The following is a 21,719-nucleotide window of genomic DNA, read 5'->3' as shown; positions in this document are numbered from 1 at the left end:
CACACCGCGGTTGTCACGGTTGTAAGACTTCCACGTGACTAGTTATTACGGTCACACTTGAGGCCCATCGTGTTTTTCTCACTGGCATGGGCTGCACTGACAACAAGCATCCACACCCGAAGTTCAGCATGACATTAGTTTGCAAACATTCAAATCTCAGACGCGTATCAGACCACGGTACAACACGCCCCTCGTGAATGATCTTGGTGCCTGATACATGTACACATCAAGTCCGCTGTCGGGCACGCGAGCCAAACAATTGGCAATTTTACTTCGAATTCCCCAGGCAAGACAGCTGTTTTGATGTTCTTATCACTCATCCAAAGAATTGACCCTGCAGGTCTTTATGGATTTGTGCCTGCATTGAGACCGCCGTCAAGGACTTGTTGATAACCTATCGATATATCATGATGCACCTCTTATCAAGGAACCCCTTTAGAATGAGGTTGCATAGCCAGGGTCCAATAAAGAATACCCTTATAAATATGAATACCCCCACCTGCTGGCGCACAACGTTTCACTCACCCACCATTTCCTTCCATAGTGGCTATGGCGCAGGGCAAATTCCGCAATGAGCTCACGGCGGACGAGAATTTAGACGTCCTGGAAGAACCGGGACGTAAACAGCCTTCTGACTCCCCAACACCGTGTTTAGAATCTGACCCTCCGGATGGCGGGCTTGTGGCATGGACCACTGCTTTTGGATGGTAAAATGTTATCAAATGATATTCAGAGGTTGCGCGTCTCACATTCGCCGTGATGCTTAGTTTTTTGATGCAAATTGGTGGCCACGGGTTAGTCCTAAATCTTTCCGACTGAGACATCAGCTGAGATATCTCATACAGATACTCAAACTCTTTTGGAGTCTACCAAGGTGAGCGCGCAGCAGTGGCATGATCGGTCGTGTGCGTGATATACAAACAAACTTGAAAGATTTTTACACACGCATTTATCTAACCGACCAATCACCGTCTACAATATCGTAAGTGAATCTACTTCTACTCCATTTTTTCTCTCTCAGTCAGCGTCAGATGGATCGCTGCATTGAGCTCGTTCATTACAAGCAGTCTCACCTTGATATCTGGTCGACTGTACGATAGAGGGTGGTTGTAAGTTTTAACTTTCCATACATTCATATTCGGTTGTCTACCATGCTGATTGCTGATAGCTACCATTTGGTGATCGTGGGGTCGTTGCTCCAATCACTGGCCTTGTTCGCGTTATCCTTCGCCAAGCCTGGTCAACTCTACATGGTGAGCAGCCACACCAATCTCAATGGTGGGCTACCTATATTTGAATAGATCTTTATATTTCAGGGTGTCCTTATTGGGTTTGCAATGGGCCTAACATATGGTCCTTGTATAGCGGTTATCGCTCAGCACTTCACCAAAAGACGCACGTTTGTAATGTGTCTCGTCACGTCTGGTTCACCACTGGGTGGCATTATTCATCCGATCATGTTGAATCACCTTTTGAATGGTACCGCTGGCTTTGCGAGAGGTGTCCGTATTAGTGCAGGTTTTGTTAGTGTCCTGCTGTTGATCTCCTGCTTGTCCATGCGCACGAGAGCACTGTCGACACCGGCCACCAGCTATAGTACAGTGGCACGAAAATGCTCTCGCGATGTCCCTTACATGCTCATGGTCTCTGGGTAAGTTCTCTCTAGCATCCGGATAAAGTTTTCGGAGCTGATTACGCTTAGGATTCTTCTTGCTCAGATAGGCTTTCACTTCCCTATATACTACTTACAATTGGACTCTATCAAACATGGGATAAGCAAACATTTCTCGTTCTACTCCGTACGTTCAATGTTTTCTTCTTCGTCGTCGATTACTAACCCGGCTTAGATTTCGATCTTGAATGCTGCCAGTGTCATCGGACGTTGCACGGCAGGAATAATTGCACCGTATACGGGATTGTTGAATTTGACAATCGCATCCAATGCTGCATGCGGCGTCATCATCATATCCATGATAGCTCTGAGCAATATACCCAGTGTGGTCGTGATAGGCATTGCATATGGCTACTTTTCTGGAGTTTGTATGTTTTACATTGTCGCTAGTGTAATTTCTGGCACTGACGATCCAAGACATCGCGATGTTGACCCCGCTACTGACTATGGTGACGCCCGACTTGTCGGAGCTAGGGTTAGTTTTTCATTATCATACACATTGTCTGGCCAACCATGTTGATCTCCTACGCAGGGCGCGGATGGGAATAAGCTTTACTGTCACCGGTGTGTATCGGTTAGCTCTGCTGTTTGAGAATTTCTGACAGACGGTGAATTTCAGCATTTGGTGGATTACTCAGTGAGTCGTTTTTTCGCCATCTCTATTTCCCACTGAACCAATGTACCAATCTCTTCAGGTGGTCCAATATCAGGCGCTTTACTTTCGCCTCATTATAGGTGGTTGATACCGTCGATCTTCGATGGGGTAAGTAGTCGTGATCGTTCTCGCGGTTCCCGTACTGAGTATTTTGTGGCGATAAGATTATATGTCTTGTTGGAAGTTTGGTGTTAGTGGTGATGCGCTTGGTAATAAACCGGCAAAGATGAACGGAAACCACCCACAGCTTGGCGCGGACACGAGGCGAACTGTTTGTTCTTTGAGGACTTTGGTCGGGGCCGATATGTACTAGTATGCGTACTGAGAAACAAGACCGGAACCGGATGGGAGGGAGCTCTATCTTGCGATATGTGCGTGACAGGTGTATGAAAACATGTGCGGAAATACTAGATGCCATCATCTTTCGATTTACTTACTCCTATATCAGTGACCTCAATCTTATCTGCAATCTTGCCTTATCCGCAGTTAAGGGCTTGGGATTTAAGTGGTTAACATTAGCCTGTCCGAAACTTTAACTTCCTTTCGACCTCAAAACAACCCAGACATTACACCAATCGGAGTAGTTCCACCAAGCAACACCTCAACTATCGTTCGCTGGGCGAGTGAGTATTATGGGTGGGCGGTATCACCATTCTTGTAAAGCACCGTCCAAACAGCGTCTTTGAGACGGTTCTTTCAACCACGCTATTCATAGCGTGCTCAGCTGGAGGTGTTCCGTATCTCCGAGGTATCTTCTTCTTCTGAGGCCGTTTTATCAACTTCGGACGGGAAAACTCCCTCACCGTTGATGATCGATTCTTATGCTACTGGTGACTAGCCGGAGCTCCAGAACACAAGCGCCAATTCGATCGACTTTCATTACCGATGGAATGGGAAGTCCTCCCAGCGGCCATGTCACTTTCTCGCGTTGTTCCGCCCCTGCAGTGGGTGTTAGACTCGGCGGAGCTACTACACACACCGCTTCGCTCACAAGTTTGCCTCGCGCTGTCATAGACCGAGGACAGACATGACGAGCGTCGGAGTCATCGATCAAGCGTGCGTGGTAATCATTTCTTCGAATACAAGGAGCGACTCGGGCAGCACCGTCCTTCATTCTATTGGTCCAACCTTCATTGTCCAAGGGGATATCGAAGCACTCACTCTGGCCCGGGGCGTGCTTCCCAGGATCGTCCTTCGAGTTCACATTATCATTCTTTCAAACCACTGGCTGCTGCGTTTTTGCCTGATGATGATTATGATCGCTGGTGAGATCCGAGTCGCTGAGATGAATCATACTGCGTACTGATTGATGCTCTTCTCACATAAAGATCGGTGCGGCGGTCGACGCTCACTGAGGGTTGAATGATATAAGTGGGATCAGTTGAGGTGCTAGACGTACTATTGGCGTCGATATCGTCAGCAATACGAGTTTTATACCACTTGGTCTATCTATCAAATCGTAATCGATCAATCAATCCATCGATTCATCCAGATTTCAGGATAAGGACAGACAACGACCAGGCGAGCCTAGCCTGAGCACTGCCAAGGTGGGCCTGTGCTCGCATGTCAAGTGATCCTCGGATTCGTGCTCGTCATATGAGGCGAGAACTGCGCCAGGTGATCACCACCCTCATGTCAGGTGGGCGGGACGTACGTACTTATTCAAGTCACGCCCTCAGGCTGGACTTGGGGTCGGCGTACGTATATAAGGGCTTGTTCGTCGTTGAAGCAATCGTTATGTATCTTTTTGAGTATTAACGAGTGCTCTTGATGTATCATCTATCGCATTCCCCACTTCCTTCTCCGCATTCTGATCGGCCATCGGCGTGCACGCTCAACAGCACTCTGCCCTAGGCCTCACCCTGGCATATCGCCCATCACAATCTCAAACTCCACACAAGATGCATGAATCCCCTTTTATTGATAGTGATATACGACACAGGTAATGCCAGTAGATACGACAATGGATAAATACTGACTCCGACTTGGCTTTGGAATATATTGGTACATTTTGCGGTGAAGGATGGATGGGTAAACGGTAAGTGCTGTGATATGATATGAGCACCGGGAGAGGAAGGACGCGTCTACCAATTAGTGGACCGATGAGTGAAATGGTGGACGAGGGAAATGGAGGTGAATTGGTGGATGGAGGGACTGAAATGGAGAGCTTCCTGTGAATAATGGAGGGAGGAAATGGAATAGTGGGTAAACGCAAGGGCATTGGCTTCAAGTGTCGCAATGCAGACATCAAAATAGCGTCATCGGGCCGTACTGACGTGATGGGGGTGGGTGAATAAAGCTAAAAGCAGTGTCCGGCGTAGAAATTCCGTCAGACCCCTGCGCTCGTATGGGATAAAGTTCAAGAGGTGGAGGCGTTACGATGTAGTCAAGAACGACGAGAAGACCCAATAAGGAGGAATAACACAGGAAACCAAAGCAAAGCTATGAATGATACAGTGTGCATGGAGTCAGGTGATAAAAGAGAGATAAAACGCAGGAGAAAAACACATGGAAAAAATCGTGCAGGCATAAAGGGACGTGAGCATGAACATGATGGAGTGAATGAGCCAGAGCGTGTGAGTCTAAATCTGCAAGGGGTTTGCGATGCTGCCAGCTGAGACCATTCCGTAGGCTCAGCACGGAGGATACGAATCACTGTCATATCTCCATGTTGTGTTGCTCCCCGTTGACAATATCGTCATCGCGGATTTTTGCACCACCAACGTCCTCTTTCCTGGCACGCACGCGTCCCCGACCACGCTCCTCATCCTCACCCCGATCCTCAATATCCATCTCCCACTTCCTCTCAGTTTCCCATGAGAGTGGTGGCAGGGACGTTTGTGATGATACGAGGGAAAGTCGGGATGATTCTGCGGAGTTTGAGTTTGAGGCGGAGCGGGAAGAGGGAGTGGGGGTTCCGCGGATCGCTGCTAGTTCGCGCTCGAGGGTGCGGTTGCGCTCTTCGAGATCTCGGCCGCGTGAAGCTTGGACGCTGACAAGCTGTTGGAGGTAGCGGATGTATTCCACAGACTGGAAAGTGGAGTCAGTACTTGAACGATTCAGGTCAATCGCCAGAGGAAAGATGCATATATGCAGCAAACGTATGCACGTATTTGGAAAGTGAACGTATGCAGTGCAATACGGAGCATATAATCAGGGAAATGGCACATATAGGCAATACAAAGCACCATCCAACCGCCAAGAAATAAATAGAGGATACCCACCTTCCTCAAAATCATCCCCTTATTCGCCTTGATCATTTGCGGTTCAGTGCCATTCGCGGTAGTGATCCCGTTCGTAGGAATACCACCGTTTACACCACCATTCGCATTACCCCTGCCTGCTCAGGAATATCAGAACGTGCCTTCCACAGCACGCAAAAGACGCACCATCATCTCCATCTTCGCTTGGATCCTTTTTCACGACATTTCCGTTGACAGGAATGCCGGGTATCCCATTTTCGGGGACGTCAGGTAGACCCTCGTCGGAGTTTGCTGCGTCGGGGAGGGGGAGTGAGAAGAGATCATTGTTTTCCACTGCAGGTGAAGTTGCGCTGAGGAGTGTGGGTGATGTTGGAGCAATGAGTGGGGCTGTGGGATTGAGTTAGATCCGAGGATTAGGAACAGTTTTCCGGGAATCAAAAATCAAAAATAGGAAAGGGAGGCCGAGGATTGGGAAAAAAGGAAGGAAAACCCACCATCACATTCAAACAGCACCCCTGGGATTAGCCCTGCTAACTCGCCGATTCTTTCGTTAATGTTATCCCTCCGCCTTCTCTCGACAGCATTGTGACTCTCCCGCCTTCGTCGTCTCTTTTCTGATAGACCATCGCCATCAGAATGTTTTGCCTTGGCAGAGGCAGGGGGAGAAGTAGTGCTGCTCCCGAGCATGCCCAGGGTAGAAACTTCACTGGGACTGATTCCCATACTGGGAGTTCCGGTACGGCCATTAAAACTACCATAATTTACAGCCACATTGTTTTGCGAAGCAAAGGAACCGGGTTGCGTAGGATATGAAGTGGTTGCCGCATTATATCCCTGGAACCCGCCAAAGGAATGAGTGAGACTATCTGGTGTGGGAAGCGAGTATTCGCCTTGACCGGGTACGAAAAAGCCGCCCATAGTTGAACCACCACCCCTACCGGGGATAACGATGGCATGAGGACGGGGAGGAGGGGGTGGGGAAGTGCCGGATACATGAGAGCTAATGCTATTGGCACGGCGATCGCGACGGGATGTTCGGGTTGGGCCGATGCTTGGGGGGCGTGAACGGCTTCGACTGGGTGAGTTGGGGTTGTGCGGGGATGGGGTGTGGCGGTACGCGAAATGTGATGGCGGATCTGGGTGTGGTTCGTACCGCAAACTGCTATTTAAGGCAGGAAGGGTACTGTTAAAATGGAGATCCTGTTGTTGATTGTTTGGGTAGATATCTGTTGATGATGGAGGTCGGTAATGGCTGGCAGTTGGAGGAGCGCTGATGTCAAAGATATTGTGGCGGTAGGGATCTGCGTCGTATGTACTACGTTCGTGTGATGCATGGTGGGGGTGTGAGTCGATGAGTGTTGCAAGATCGTCGGCAAAGTCGATGGCACTGCTTGGTGTCGGAGGTTGATGATGAGAGTGAACTTGAGCAGCACTTGGAAATTTGCGAAATGAGTCGGGAAGAAAAGATAGATTTGGTGGCATGAAAAGATTGTTGGGGGAGGTTGGAGGGGGTGAGGTGGGCGTCTCTGACAGTGATGAAGCGGTGTGTGCAGGTGAAGGAAGCTGAAAACCTTCTTGTCTTACTGTCGTTGCACTATAGCTGGACATGAGAGAGGAGGATACAAAGTGGATGGCTATGTGATTCGATCTGTCGGTCTATAATACTTCACTTTATTATCACTTTGATCTATTTCTCGCTCAATCCGGGGTCTCGGTCCGAGTATGGGAACAGGTACAAATAAATAAAACAAACAAATAAATAAAAATAATTCTTATTACATCTTCATTCTATCCTTAGCTTTCTCTCTCTCAGGCCCTACTACCACCGATCCCTCGTTAGCCTCGGCACCGTCATATTCCTCTCCTCCCTCTATCTTCTCCCGCGACTGTCCATGATCGCCATCATGACACACGACGTCCACAGCACATCGCGACACTTTAAGTTTACTACATCCTCCGACTCCTCAATCTCCGCGATGGCGCCTGCTATTTCACTTGACAGAACACAAAGTCAAACTTCACAACAAAGTCTCCTCATCCAATACCTCAGTCAATCCTTCCTCGCTCTAGAACCACCCACTAGCTTATGTATGATCAAAAATTCGCCTAATGACAATTGGCCCATCAATACGAAGCTAAATCAGTCTTCGTGCGAGCGCAATGCCACCAATTCCTCACCCTCAATCTGATCGAAACGTCATATAGAACCCACCACCTGCCAGATCAGGAAACAACAGTTATTCAGACGAAGATGAGTTTACCTTTGATCTCTGATACCGCAAACAGCATAGAGGGTCAAGGCACATCTTCGGAATTCTCTTCTCTACCACGACGGATTCAGATCCCCCCCGGGACGCCGTTGTCAGTCTTTAATTGCATGAGCCTATTTCACTGGGCGATTGTAATCGCCTCCCTTACAGTAGTTATTAATCGACTCGGACCATGCTCTCTGCTCCCAGCCGCAGTTCGCTCCAGCCGCCACATAAGCCTAACTTTCTTTTGGTATTGGACTGACTCTGAACTCTATGTAGCATTAACCTACTATAGTTGCTTCTGTCGTATATAAGTGGGATTTACCGTAACATTTTATCACACAATACTAGACTTTCGTCGTAATTCATGACGACTTGCTAGACAGGGGTGAGATCTAGAGCTATATGACTGTCGAGATATTGCGTAGCCAGGCATCGGCGGTGGTGGCCCCCTTCTATCTCGGCAAGTGGTGAAAGCGATTAATCCATTAAACATAATATCTCCAAAAAGCTTAGTACAGGTTGCCAACCGCCCAGACCGTAGCTACATCGCACGCTGACAAATGTGCTCTTCTTGTTGACCGGGATACTACGTCCCGTCCAATGCAGATAAGCTGCAAACGGAAAGCCGTTAATTACACACATAATCCGACTGCGGTGGTGCAATCATTGATGATGTGCCAGAAGCAGGTACGAGCAACCAACGAATGCACAGCAGCATGCGGAGCGCGCATTCTGTCAATGTATAATAGAGTCTGAAACGCCAGCGCTAGCGCGATCAATAGTAACCAAATCAATTCCAACGCAACAAGGACCCTAAGCGGGATTTGTTTCGCTCAGAATGAATAGGCGGGAGGGCGTATGCAAGAAAAGGACGGGAAATTTACGTATGCAGGGAAACCGCCCGCACTGGAAAAAACATAAAGCTATTGAGATAAATATGACAGGGTGGTCAAAGATGTTCCACCACCGCTCAATATCAGTATTAATAACACAGAAGGGCCAGCCGGACCGATGGTGAAGACACCCATTGAATTGAAGGTATGGCAGATGTGAGATACGTTGCGTAGATATCGACGGGACTGGGAAAATGATAATGATTCATTTTGGTACCGGTGTTCGCTGAGTGGGTTAGACGCGTCGCATGTATTCAATGTCGACGAACTGGAGGGTGGGTGCCCCCGCGGGCGTAAGGCTATCCCAAGATAGATCACGGAAGCGTAAGATTGGACGCGCCTAGGTCTGTCTGCCTTATCGTGTTCCAAATTAGTTCACGATGATGACGGTGGTCGATGGTTGCATTATTTCATATCATCATCGCTGGAATGATTGGTAGATGCTCGCGGACTAGTGTTCAGCCATCCGATACGTTTTTAGTAATCGTCGGCACCCTTGGACTGACAGATCATAAATAGGTACCAAGAAGCCAAGTATCAGTTCTTAGGGGTATGGCCCCAATTCCCATAAAATAACATACCATAAATAATCACCTGCATATCAGTCGTTCGGTTCCCTTGACATAGGTCAAGAAATTGTCGCACCGCCAATGCGCAACAATGTCATAAACGGCATCAAACACGATTGCGCAAGGCACAATCTTCCTCCACTGGTTACTGACAGTGACACAGGCAAGCGACCCGACTCGGACTCGGATAACATCAAGAACATTATTTAAATGTGCCAAACCATACGACCCTGAAAACGTGCTGTAGGGTCTTGAAGGGGCAAAACGAGTTTAATAGAAAGCCAAGCCGGGGGGATCATCGGAAGCACTACCGCGGTGAGCGGAGGATAGTATCCGATTAAAGCCGATGGACAGGAGTATAGTTGAACCATGTCTTCAAGGAAGTATGTATTAAAGCGCGATGGCACCATTGGTATAGGGTCCTGCGGATCGGGATGGCAGAGACTGTAAGAACGGCAAGGGAACTTATCAGCTGTAGAACACCACCGCGGATAACAGGGGTTTTTACCGGCAGAAGGACAGCAGTACACGGTGTTCATATGTTCGGCCGGCGTCAGGAAATGGGTCCGGCAAGGTAAAGAAGTTGTTGGGGGTTGACAGAACAGCATGGTACACGACACCGTGGGAGGTCTGAAGATCTGGGGCTTGAACCAGTACGAATTCGCACGTAGATCCGCGAATCAGAACGACGGACCGGCCCGTATGTCGCGCTGTCTGAGGACAAGCTTCCTTTGGCTGACTAAATCATAGTTCAATCAACATACGCCAACAATCCGAGCGAGTAAGAAGAGTAAATTTCTAGAAATGAGGTCAATTATCCGGACCATGATGCCGGTCAATGAGAATTTCATGGGTATGACGAGTCCCCAATGACAAATAACCCCGGCCTTCATGGCGAGTTAATTGTCCAATCGATCGATGTGGAGAGGGCAGCGGATACGTGGCAAATCGTGGCCTTGTGAATGTGAGATGTGCAACTTGAGGGATACTCCATAGGTCGATATAATGGTACGCGAAACTTCCGTCGTTTGTTTGAACCAAACGTTCGTCCATAAACGTTGATGGCAGACATGTCGAATGTCCCTGACGAGAAGTTGCAGCTCACCTTGGATTTTTCCGAAGGAAATACCGGCGGCTAGTAACATACGGATGCAGTGTGTCTCCATCCATAAAGGTTGATTTTGAGGTACTAGCACATATCGTTTTCCCCACTGGACTCGGATCCACTCCACCTGCTAACACATGTTCTCAGGTAGTGCTGGTTTCCATTAAATTCGTCCGTTACGGCAATCAGCGCGAACCAAGGAGCAACTCCATGAGTTTGAAAATACAAAACACGTAAATTCAACAAGGGGCGCAACGTATGGTCCGACACAGATGTGCGCTCCGTTTTCTGGAAGTAACTGTCGAACTGGGTCAGCCCAATTGAGATCCCTTGACAACGAGCCATTACACCATATGAATTTGACAGCGTCTTCTAGTCCTAGGTGACGGCGAGTAAAAGGAGTTGGAACGAACCTATAGTGACCCGAAAAGATAGGTCAGTACCGCATTTCAAGCAAGGTTTAATTGCTGACACACCGCTAAAAGGTACTGTGAACTTTTCCTCACGATCGTGTTCCTTTCTTCTCCTGGTGTTTTATCATATTGACAAAGTTAGCTGGTTGAGCCACCGAGGTTGTTTTAAGACGACCGACATCGAAGTTCAAGAGTTGAATTACTGATTGCCTGGGACGCGAAGTGGTGGCGGGATGATAAAGCCAAAAATGGAGTTGTCAGCCAGAAAAAAACTCTCAAACGGACCTTATAAAGAGGATTCTGAAAAAACTGGTACGTTCGGGGGACGGCAAACAACCAGACTCAGTTCACCAGGGTCGAGGAAAGAACTCGCAGATATGCCAATCGGGGACATCGCATTAGGCGCTGAGAATGCAGAATCGTCCATTCGAAAGAGTAGCTCCATATGCAGACATTGGATGCGGGGTAATGTACTTATTTGTGGGTCTGATGGCGGCGAACGGACCGTGTTCACATATAACCTTGTTTTGTTCAGCCCAGCGACAGCTTGAAGGGCGTAGTAAGTGCGATCAAACACGTGACCCCGAAGACTCTGGGGAATTAGAAATCAGCAAACTCACGACTTGACGCATATCCTTCATCTTCACGGAAAGTGATGTTTCAATGGTGGAGCATACCGACGTCACACGAGATGGTATTGGTCCAGTCAACTCCTGGGCCAGGCTTTGGTTCCAGCTGTCTTTGGAGTTTGCCCGTAACCAGGACGTCGGATTTCGTTCTCAGGCGTCAGGCTTGTCTGAGTAGTTGCGACTTTGGCCTACAGACCGACTGGCACAGGCAGTAGAGACGATGGAAGTCTGAAGACTCCAGGGGAGATGTTAGTGCCAAGTATCGGCAGTCCAGTCAACTACTTATAGCTTATTCGCTAGGCAACGACTCCTCAAGCCCACTAAGGCTATATCGACCACCTGACACAATAATCGGTTATTTGGTGGCAAATCAGCTGCTTCGCTTCTAGCCTCGATGACGACTGTTCGGTGTATCTGCTGACGGCGCTCTGTCAGATAGGTGTGCTTGATCGCTGATATGAGCCCTTCTGGGTGAAATGCTTCAGACAAGAAGCCACTATCAGTGTCAGACCATGGTCATCTGCCGAGATTAGTTCCAGGAACAGGTCACCTGCTTCGACTGCCTGACTCTCTGCTAGGCGATCAATCGTCGCATCAACGAGCAAGGAATACGACTGCCAGGAGTCTGTATCACACGGGCGTAGAAGTAACTCTGTTTCACGTTCGTCTCACTTACTTCGCGTACGTTTAATAATTGTCTTAAGGCGTTATTTGATATACATCATTCCATAGTCCACAAACGATACAAACGCAATGGAGATAGCTCACCCGATCAGGCGGGCATTGGATAAATGCACGAGGCACTGCAAGTTCTAAATATGTGCTTGGAGCTGTCGCGCAGTCCATTCTACACCACTGGCAGTGTAAAGCGCCAAAAACTTATTGATTGATTCCGTGGCTAGCGGTAATGCGAGGCTGCGGAAAAATGTCAGTCCCCCTTTTCTATGACGGATTTGATCGAACCTGAGATATTGCAAAGGAACATGGTATGCTAAGTGCCTATCCTGCATCTCTTCGACGGGATACCGCGAATGATGTCACGTTTGGCAGGCAAGCGCTCCAGCTCACCTTCACTCCTCAAGACATCGTCATTTGGGGCGGATGCGTAATGTTCTTTCATGGTCTAATCGGGAGCTTGTTAGAGCAACTACTTACATCCTTCTATCGATATTCTTTAATCAAGCAGTTCCGAGCGCCACCTCGCTATCCCCGATCTGTCGCTGTGAGGTCTGGCCCCTCTCCGTCATGTCCACTCCCCCCTGTTGTACGATTCTCGCAATCCTTAGGTCACATACAAAAGTGAGTAGATAAAAGGTGAACCCGAATCCGATGATCCATTCTATGACTCCTCCGACGTCCGCAGCGTAAAATAGCGTGATGCCAAATGCGATGGCGAGAACGATAAGGATACTTCCAATGACAGCCTTCACCAAGTACGCACGCCGAAGCTTTATGATGTCAGGATGATCCTGAGCTAACCAGCGGTACTCGAACACAGTGGAAATCACGGAGAGAATGACACCCATGGCGAAGAAGAGTAGGCACAAGTAGTGCGCGGTTTGGTAGCGTTTCGTATCAAAGCCAGACAGGAAAACGAGGCCCAGTATTGCTATGAATGATCCCACGATGGCAAGGATCTCAAACATGCGCTCTGTTTTGCGCATAGAGGGAGGGAGCCTGCCTCTGTGCCGTAAAAGGTGTTCTAGCACCAGAGAGAGCGTGAAGCCCACGCCGGTGATGCAACAACCAACAACAAATAGGGGTTTGAGGCATGAAGCGCCAACGTCTGATATGTACGCAACGTTCCCCTCTTGAGAGACGTATTTGGGACGTCCAGAGATAAGCCAGGTAAGAAGCATGGCAAGCAGGGTTGCAAACCAAAAGATGCCAGTGAATAGTGGCACACACATAAGCAGCCGATGACTTTGCGTCGAAAGGTGGAAATCGAACATCGTGCTGGGTGTCGTGACTGACAGAAGGACCGTATCGCAAGGAAGGAAGCTGGAACTGCAGTGACTAGGAGGGCTTTGGAGCCAACAAGCCAAATGACATACTATGGACCGGGCCGTGGAGTCTGGACTAATGCAGCGTGAGAATATCCTGCAATGCGCGCTGCTACGTGACATGCTCTTGAGCAGGCCCAACACTACAGTTTTCAGCGCACGATGTATCACGGTATTTCTCACGTGGGTAGCCTTATAACTGATATGATTCTGTCAAGTATCAAAATCAAAAACACACCTACAGCTCCCTCCTGCTTTCTCCTTTCGAGTTGGTTATCGACGACGCTCGACGAGATCTAGATGGTAGATGCCGCGACTATGTGAGCGGAAAAATTGCTTCAACAGTTGTCCTATCACGCCGTGGGCATCTTTAAATCATGTCTTGAGTTTGCAGCGAAATAATTGGCAACAGGCACAGATACCCTACAACTTTCCGCTTGTCTCAATAACAGTCATCTTTGTGGTTGCGTTGCGTCTCTCTCTTCCAAAGAATTTCGAGATGACGTGAAAACGGTTAAGGAAATGTAAGGTTTAATAATTTCGGCTTTGTTGCGGGTTCATGCTGCGGCTGGGCAGAACTGGCAGAACCTGACGTGCGCGGGAGCTCTGCCACAATGATTCTGGCGGGGATGTTTTGCCATCTGCCTGGCCAGTGCCAGTGCCAGTTCTGCCGGCAATGATTAATCGTAGATATGTATCCATTTGAAGGGATATCCACGCTACAGTAATTCTGGGGAATAATATGAAAAGCCAGCTGTCCTCCTACGATCGCCTTCAGAATTACCTGATCCCACACACCCACAAGCCGCAAACAATGCATTTCTTCTCTGTAATTGTCCTCGCCGTCATTGCTGCTTTAGTATCATCAAGCTCTGCCATGTCCACTACTAGTGATGAAGTTAGCCTCGACCTTAATTGTCCCTCGCGTTGCAAGAAACACGAAGACTGCCAATCTAAAGGATGCGCTTTGAAACTTTGCGTGAGTATCAGCAACGATTGTCCTGGACCTGATAACATGACTCACCTGCGTGACAGAGCGGTATGGATTTCTGCACAGTGTGTCATATTTTTGCTTTCACATCGGTGGAGTATGGCCGTTGACACTGACGCGCGAGTTACTAGTGATTTGTAAATAAACTGCCCTGCTATTATTTGTCCCAATCATATTTGTCGTGTTCTACAGATCAGGTATATGTGCACGTCCTGCATCCACTGTGAGCAAGGCAGGGCCCCATGTAATAGTCCACTCCAGGCCCGTAGCTAGTACTGGAAATCCACGACCAGCCCCTGTCGCTAAGAAAAGGAAGCCAGACAACGCACCCAATGCAACTGCTGTCAAATGAGTGCACCCACTGGCAGTGGTAGTGGTGGCTTTGTACTATACATCCGCTCCCATGAATAAATCATACGCCTTCGCACAGGCTCATGTGGCGATACTTCCTGCATTGGTCGATGTAGTACTACAGCAAGTGATGCAGAGTGGCCGTTGCAGCGCGGGCATCGGAGGACATCTGTCCGCTCGGCACAGGGAGCCACTGACAAGCCAAATAACATACTATGGACCGGGCCGTGGACTCAAATGCAGCGTGAGAATATCCAATGTACGCTGCATACTGTGACTGCTGCCCAACGTTGACACTACAGTTTTCAGCGCATGGTGTATAGCTTGTCGTACATCTGATTATCAAGGTCTTTCTCACGCAGGTAGTCTTATAACTGATGATTCTGCCAAGCGTTAAAATCAAAAACACACCTACAGCTCCCTCCTACTTTCTCCTTTCGAGTTGGTTATCGACGACGCTCGACGAGATCTAGATGGTAGATGCCGCGACTATGTGAGTGGAAAAATTGCTTCAACAGTTGTCCTGTCACGCCGTGGACATCTTTAAATCATGTCTTGAGTTTGCAGCGAAATAATTGGCAACAGGCACACAATCTCCACGAAAACAAGGCTCACGGAAGATCTATGGTCAAGTTCATGATAGGAGATGTCGTATAAACGGTGAAGTGAATGTGAGGTTTAGTAATGGTGCCAAGGGTTCGTACTGCGGCTGGGCAGAACTATTCTATACTGACAGAACTGGCAGAACCTGACATGCGCAGGAGTTCTGCCGGAAAGGATCTGCCATTGGCCTGGCAGCGCCAAGTAAATATGTATCCATTTGAAGGTACATCTACACAAAAGTAATTTAAGAGAACGATATAAAAGCCAGCTACTATCGCGGCTCGCCTTCAGAATTACCTGATCCCAAACACATGAGTCACAAACCATGCATTTCTCCTCTACAATTATCCTCGCCGTCATTGCTGTTTTAGTATCATCAAGCTTTGCCGTGCCCACTACTTATGCAGCTGGCCTCAGTAGCGGTCATAAATGTCCCATATATTGCACAATTCAATCAGAATGCCGAGTTGATGCATGCTCTGAGAAAAAATGCGCGAGTATCAGCATTTTCCTGCACCTTATAACATGGCTCACCTGTATGACAGCACACTACAGAGTTCACTTGCACAGTAAGTCACATCTTTGCTTTCACATTGGTGGAGTATGGCTGTCGACACTGACGCGTGAGTTACTAGTGATTTGTAGAGTGAACCAACGCAATGTGCACCCGCAGTTCAACTAGAGATCACTTGAAAATTACTCATTCCCTCAGAATAAACTGCGCTGCTGTTAGTGTATGTGTCCCATTCGAAGCAATCGTATTTGCCGTGTTTTATGTGCACGTCCTGCGTCCACTATGAGAAAAGCAGGGCCGCATGTAAATATGCCTTCGCAGTCCGATACAGACCCTTGGCTAGTACCAAAAAATCTACGACCAGCCACTGTCGCTAAGACAAGGAAGCCAGACAGCGCACCCAATGTACAATGAATGCACCTACTGGTAGTTGTAGCGGTTGTTAGCTACTTGGACATCTGGGGTTCAGCGTCTCAAGTTATCCTCCAAACGAGCAACGGCTGGGAGCGCTTCAGATTGCGAGCCTGTCCCCCTCGGTCTGAGTCTGAGTTACTTTACATCCACTACCATGAATAAATCCTATGCCTTCGCACACCTTCCACGCAGCTCATACATGACGAGGCAACTTCAGCCAACGTTGCATCGCCTGCACCTGGCATTTCTTCAGCGCAGTCGTAGCACAGGTTTACGCGGCGACACTTCCTCCATTGGTCGATATAGTAGCTGATGCAGAATGGCCGATAGCAGCGCGGGCATCGGAGAAAGACATCTGTCCGCTCGGCAGAGAGGTCGTAAGCCCACACTCTTTCGCAGACACATCACGCCACAACTCACGCATTCCGGGCAGATCTGATCAGACCAACATGTACTGTTGGAGCAGGTCCGCCAGCCGGGTAGTTCGCATTCCCGGCAGAGTTTGTACTTGGAGAGGGTGAACGCGTTCGTGATTATGGTAGGCCATAAGGAGGCAGAATATAGGCTGGCGACCCATAAGAAAGAATTAGACTCGATGTCAACGGGACGACCAATACTGATCCTTCGCGGAGCACCAGGAGTTGTACCGCGGACAATGCTCCAACCGCTTAGAATCTTGATGCTCGAGGTATAGGAAACATAGCACTTCATTTGGATGTGCGGTACACCGCGCGAGTGGGGGTTCAGAAGATCCACGGCAATCATACCTCTCGCACAATGTAACATAGCAGCTGTTGCAGTGAATAAGATCAGAAGCGCATATATATAGCACTTCCAGAAGGCTGGTGGTAATCTGGTGTCTGTTCCACCAGGAACTTGTTGCTGTGAAACACGTTGATGGTATTTCTACCGCAGTCAATTCGCCCGTGTTAATGTAAGAACACACATCAATACTTACCTCCACTTGTATTTGTTTCCATATCCTACATGCAAAGTAATTCTCTGTCGTTGTATCCCACTGGTGAGAGCATACATCGGACCTCGCTAGGGCAAACTCGTATATGTCCATGATGACCGGCGTAAGCTCGCTAGGGACTGGAATGCAGACATTACGCCAACAATCTCGGATCTGCATGTCACGAAACAGGACAGAAAAACGGTTAACATGGATGACAAGGCTTGATAGGTCTGGAGTCCAGGAATTTATTTTGAGAATGCATATTCGATCGTTAAGGATTGTGATGATACTTCGTCGATAGGGAAATGCACGGATACGGGTAACACCGCAGTTCTATGCTAACGGGTTTGGCGAGTACGGGTACGGTGTAGGATATTCATACGCTTGAGCACATAAGATTCTGAGAAAATATTGTCCTGGCAGGCATGCAGCGCAGCCCTGTGGATAGACGATAATAAGAACCAAACATGTGTCCATAATAATAATGTACTACAATCATATTACATAATATCGCAAGCAGCATTAATCTCAGGCTCCAACTCGACTCATACCATGTTTTCGTGCGTAAACATAGTTCAAATCTGTGTTTCCGAATGTGCCACGCCGTCACTCTGCTCAGAGGATATACTGGAACTTCTCTCGTCCATTCTCTAATCACACGAGACAGTTTTCCTTTCAATTTATGACCTACACTCATCCTTCAATACAGGATTTGAATTCCTTACTGTAACCCCAATTCGGCACACGAGCCAATTAAATAAAGCACTTACCATAGTCAAGTCATCGATTGGTGGGAAAGTATCAGTCAAGTGCGTCTCCTACATGCGGACCAACTGATGCGGCTGATAAATTGCTCACACCGCAGCCTTCTATTGTTGATGCACTATGCCATATCGGGAGGCGTAGTAGTTGAGAGTCCTCTTAGTCATTCCGAGCTTTAAGGACACGGGTTTCATATATACTATCTCCACACATGTGCTATATTCGCGTTTAATATCTCCTGCTGTACCGACATGGATTCAGAGGACTTTTATGCAATCTCCGCTGAATGGCTCCAACGCCTACAGGTTGCATCATCTACCGGAGATTCTACATCATTTGTGAGCCAATTCCTTTCGGATGGGTGGCTCAGAGGTCGGTGCTTGTCTAAGGAACTGAGGTGCACTCACAAGCGTTCTCTTCTAGATCTTCTATGTTTTTCTTGGAATTTTAGGACGCTATCAGGTCTGGAACAAATACATGGATTCCTCTCGGAGGTGGTTGATGGAAAGCCGCGACTTGAACATTCTGGTCTTCGTGACTTCAAGCTAGACGATCACACCGCCAATGCGCCTTCACCGTTCAAATTGCCAGGTCCACAAGGCATGGAAGGAGTACAAGGCGCTTTCACATTTACCATTACGAAACCGGCTGCATTCGGACGAGGTTTCTTCCGTCTGACACAAGATGCCGATGGAGAGTGGAAAGCTTTAACCCTCTTTACAAACATGCAGGACCTCGTCGGGAACGAGGAGTCTTCCGCAAATCAACACGGCCTATATGAGGGTCGAAAGATGACATGGGAGGAGGATATTGAGGCAAAATTCCGTGCTATAGAGGCGGACCCCACTGTTTTGATCGGTGCGGTGCAGTTTCTTTTCATTAATCGTGATGAATTGAGGAGTATAAAAAGTTGGTGGTGGACAAGCTGGCCTCATGTCTGCAGCGAGGTTGAGTAGGTTGGGCATCCGCGCGCTCGTGATAGAGAAAAATGCGAGCGTCGGAGACTCCTGGCGACAACGGTATGCGCAAACACAACGATAGCGTGTTGACCTTTGTTATCGATGCGAATCACAGGTACCCAAACCTTACGCTGCATACTCCTGCATACCAGAGCTCCAGTAGGTCTTATCATCTTCCTATAAGAGGCTTTGGGTAATCCACACACAGTGCTTTACAGTCCCTATCCGTATGTGCCTTCCATCATTCAAAGGTATCATTTATCTCAGTAATGCCAGGACGACCTTTCCCAAGTATATCCCTAAGGGGAAACTTGCTAATTTCCTGGATTCATATGCTGTGAACCAGGAATTGTGTATCTGGCTCTCGAGTAGCGTAGCTTCAACTCCAGTGTACAATCCATCATCTGCAAGATGGACTGTGGAAGTACAGCGCGGAGACCAGAAAATATTTCTTAACCCAAAGCATTTGGTACTTGCTATAGGAAGCGGGAGTCCTCGCTTTCCTACTTGGAATGGAATGAATGAATTTCAAGGAGCATTGTATCATTCTGACTTTCATAGAGATGCAGAACAATTTCGAGGCAAACGCGTTGTAGTTGTGGGTGCGGTCAGTAGTATGTCCTCATTTCATACTTGGATGCACACTCACGTGGGCGTCAGGGTAATGCTAGTGCGGACATATGTCAAGATTTCGTGGCGCATGGTGCTGCTGAGGTTCGTGTATGAATTGAATTATCTCAAAGTCTCGACTTCATAAAGAAGAAAAGGTAACAATGATCCAAAGAAGCGCTACATGTGTTACATCTTCGGCCGCCGCAGAGAAAACCCACTTCAGGTCGCCTTTCCCTGACGGCACCCCTATCGAGGAACTAGATTTCCGCAATAATTCAATGCCTCTGTCCCTTCTCCTGCAACTGCAAATCTCAGGTGGGGCACAACACATGAAGATGCTCGATAAGGAACTCCACGACGGTTTGCGCGAGGCTGGATTCAACTTAACTTGGGAACTTTCGCCAGGTAGTGGCGAGGTAGGGCTGGAAGGATTTTTGTTCAAACGACTGTCGTCAGGATCTAGTGCGTTTGGATTTGTTCATGGGATAAGTATCATTTTAAACACCACACAGTGCTTGACATCGGCTGTGGTAAACTAATCGTTGAAGGCAGAGTCAAGGTAGGACTGGAATTCATTGTCAGAGGGCTGGGTCTGATTGTTGCGATATATGCCCAGATAAAGCAAGGCCAATTAATCAGTCACTTCGAAAGAGATGGGATCGCGTTTAAAGACGGCTCCAAGCTTTCAGCAGATGTTATCGTCATAGCGTATGATCCAATTGCTAGTCTCTTGTCAATATATCTTACGGACGTTGCAGTACAGGAAATGAACCCATCATTAAGACCGCGAAAGCTCTCCTTGGCAATGATATTATCGCTCGACTTCTTTCACCTGAGGTCCTCGGCCTTGATTCAGAGGGAGAATTGAACCAGGTATATCGACCCTCTGGACATCCGGGACTTTGGTTTGCGTCTGGTCCATTTGCGATTTCGCGTTTCTTCAGTAAGCACCTGGTGAGCTACTCCCTCTTTCCGTCTATATATCTCTTGACGAATGCGACGATACAGGCTCTGCAAATCTTGGCAAGAGAGCTCGATATAGCATGACAGAAGGGGCATTGCTGTTATACATGATATATCTATATCATACGTCGGGAACACTTATATCGAAGTTATGAAGACCAACCATGCTGCATGACTTACATGCGTGTTTTCCGCTATTAGAAAGACGTTGATTCAATGCTTACAAACAACTAACCATACATATCGACAGTCAAAAGGAAACTGGTGATCATAGATCACTCTCCAAGATCGACCAGTCTGCCTACAGCAGAAATGACGCACGTAGACAGAACACCTGGTTACAAATGCGAATGGTCAGTAATTCCATACCTGCCAATAGACTTTGCTGGCGATATGCTGGCATTCTATATGTGCCATCCATTTGGAGGCACATTCACGCAGCAGTAATTCTAGAGAACAATATTATAAAAGTCAGCTGTCTTTCTACTATCGCCTTCAAAATTACCTGATCCCATTTCACCAGTCACAAATAATGCATTTCCGCTCTGCAATTGTCCTCACCGTCATTTTTGCTTTAGCATCATCAATCTCTGCCGTGCCCGCTACTGATGACACGGCTGACGCCGAAAGTTGTCTCAGCTTTTGCTATAAGCGCTCACAGTGCACACGTAAAAACTGCCATGGATGCGTGCGTATCAGCATTTTCCTGAAATTGAGAACATGACTTATCTACATGACAGACCCTTTTTTTGTGCTCGGTGAGTCGTGTTTTTGCTCTCTCACATAGGTGCAGTATGGCCGCTGACATTGATGCGCGAGTTACTAGTGATCTGTAGAGTTGATCGACCCACATCAGGAAAAAATTGGTTCACTCACAGTTCTTCGTATATTAAAATTAGCGTGAAAGTTTCGTAGGATATAGGGTGTGTTAGACAAGATAAGACGTGCGAAGATACTAGAAGAACACTTTCAATGGGCTTGCAGCTCAGTCCACGACGCAGCCTCTCCGAGTCGACATATAATAATAATATTAATGTTGTCATCGTTCTACTAGTAGGTCACACATCTTAAGAATCATCTCATCTCAAGTGGCTCATAATATAATAGGCTTATATCATTACAAGTCCATCCGCGAGCCATCAAGTTGCATCATTGTTAGTTCTGAAAAGGTTCCTGTAGTCTATGCAATGGTTCC

The 21,719-nt window shown here is 47.8% G+C and overlaps 7 protein-coding genes across 7 annotated transcripts; 4 read left to right on the top strand and 3 right to left on the bottom strand.

The window, feature by feature from the left end:
* Positions 1-94: 94 nt before the first annotated feature.
* On the top strand, positions 95-2,868 carry EDB93DRAFT_252124 (MFS general substrate transporter). The gene is made up of 15 exons (XM_041455859.1): positions 95-707; positions 768-794; positions 846-874; positions 934-982; positions 1,032-1,109; positions 1,169-1,253; positions 1,302-1,651; positions 1,703-1,799; positions 1,848-2,040; positions 2,090-2,147; positions 2,205-2,236; positions 2,292-2,309; positions 2,368-2,435; positions 2,492-2,723; positions 2,776-2,868. The coding sequence occupies exons 1-14, from the start codon at positions 550-552 to the stop codon at positions 2,555-2,557; spliced, it is 1,308 nt and encodes a 435-aa protein (XP_041308995.1). The 5' UTR covers positions 95-549; the 3' UTR covers positions 2,558-2,723; positions 2,776-2,868.
* A 2,468-nt stretch (positions 2,869-5,336) lies between these two features.
* Positions 5,337-7,175, bottom strand: EDB93DRAFT_1137141 (uncharacterized protein). The gene is made up of 2 exons (XM_041449186.1): positions 6,025-7,175; positions 5,337-5,917 (listed from the first exon to the last, which is right to left on the bottom strand). The coding sequence occupies exons 1-2, from the start codon at positions 7,136-7,138 to the stop codon at positions 5,658-5,660; spliced, it is 1,374 nt and encodes a 457-aa protein (XP_041308994.1). The 5' UTR covers positions 7,139-7,175; the 3' UTR covers positions 5,337-5,657.
* Positions 7,176-7,328: 153 nt separating this feature from the next.
* Positions 7,329-8,143, top strand: EDB93DRAFT_1137140 (uncharacterized protein). Its single transcript, XM_041449185.1, has one exon. It carries the CDS (start codon positions 7,782-7,784, stop codon positions 8,094-8,096), a length of 315 nt encoding a protein of 104 aa, XP_041308993.1. The 5' UTR covers positions 7,329-7,781; the 3' UTR covers positions 8,097-8,143.
* Positions 8,144-12,572: 4,429 nt separating this feature from the next.
* Positions 12,573-13,346, bottom strand: EDB93DRAFT_1082942 (Frag1/DRAM/Sfk1; the record flags this gene model as incomplete). Its single annotated transcript, XM_041445723.1, has 1 exon — positions 12,573-13,346. One exon carries the CDS (start codon positions 13,344-13,346, stop codon positions 12,573-12,575), a length of 774 nt encoding a protein of 257 aa, XP_041308992.1.
* A 1,418-nt stretch (positions 13,347-14,764) lies between these two features.
* Positions 14,765-15,347, top strand: EDB93DRAFT_1137063 (uncharacterized protein). The gene is made up of 3 exons (XM_041449184.1): positions 14,765-15,101; positions 15,157-15,232; positions 15,325-15,347. The coding sequence occupies exon 1, from the start codon at positions 14,792-14,794 to the stop codon at positions 15,014-15,016; it is 225 nt and encodes a 74-aa protein (XP_041308991.1). The 5' UTR covers positions 14,765-14,791; the 3' UTR covers positions 15,017-15,101; positions 15,157-15,232; positions 15,325-15,347.
* Positions 15,348-16,405: 1,058 nt separating this feature from the next.
* EDB93DRAFT_251596 (uncharacterized protein) lies at positions 16,406-17,671 on the bottom strand. Its single transcript, XM_041455857.1, has 3 exons — positions 17,229-17,671; positions 16,691-17,176; positions 16,406-16,625 (listed from the first exon to the last, which is right to left on the bottom strand). Exons 1-3 carry the CDS (start codon positions 17,403-17,405, stop codon positions 16,542-16,544), a joined length of 747 nt encoding a protein of 248 aa, XP_041308990.1. The 5' UTR covers positions 17,406-17,671; the 3' UTR covers positions 16,406-16,541.
* Positions 17,672-18,111: 440 nt separating this feature from the next.
* On the top strand, positions 18,112-20,830 carry EDB93DRAFT_250792 (FAD/NAD(P)-binding domain-containing protein). The gene is made up of 12 exons (XM_041455856.1): positions 18,112-18,362; positions 18,414-18,848; positions 18,901-19,009; positions 19,065-19,108; positions 19,158-19,176; positions 19,226-19,556; positions 19,610-19,663; positions 19,717-20,023; positions 20,074-20,120; positions 20,178-20,269; positions 20,320-20,515; positions 20,570-20,830. Exons 1-12 carry the CDS (start codon positions 18,242-18,244, stop codon positions 20,606-20,608), a joined length of 1,794 nt encoding a protein of 597 aa, XP_041308989.1. The 5' UTR covers positions 18,112-18,241; the 3' UTR covers positions 20,609-20,830.
* Positions 20,831-21,719: the final 889 nt, after the last annotated feature.

The sequence above is a fragment of the Suillus bovinus genome (genome assembly GCF_016758785.1).
Source record: "Suillus bovinus strain UH-Sbo-P2 chromosome Unknown EDB93scaffold_18, whole genome shotgun sequence".
NCBI lineage: Eukaryota > Fungi > Basidiomycota > Agaricomycetes > Boletales > Suillaceae > Suillus > Suillus bovinus.
The sequence above is the reverse complement of the archived record's forward strand: the minus strand, read 5'-3'. Positions and strand labels throughout refer to the sequence as shown.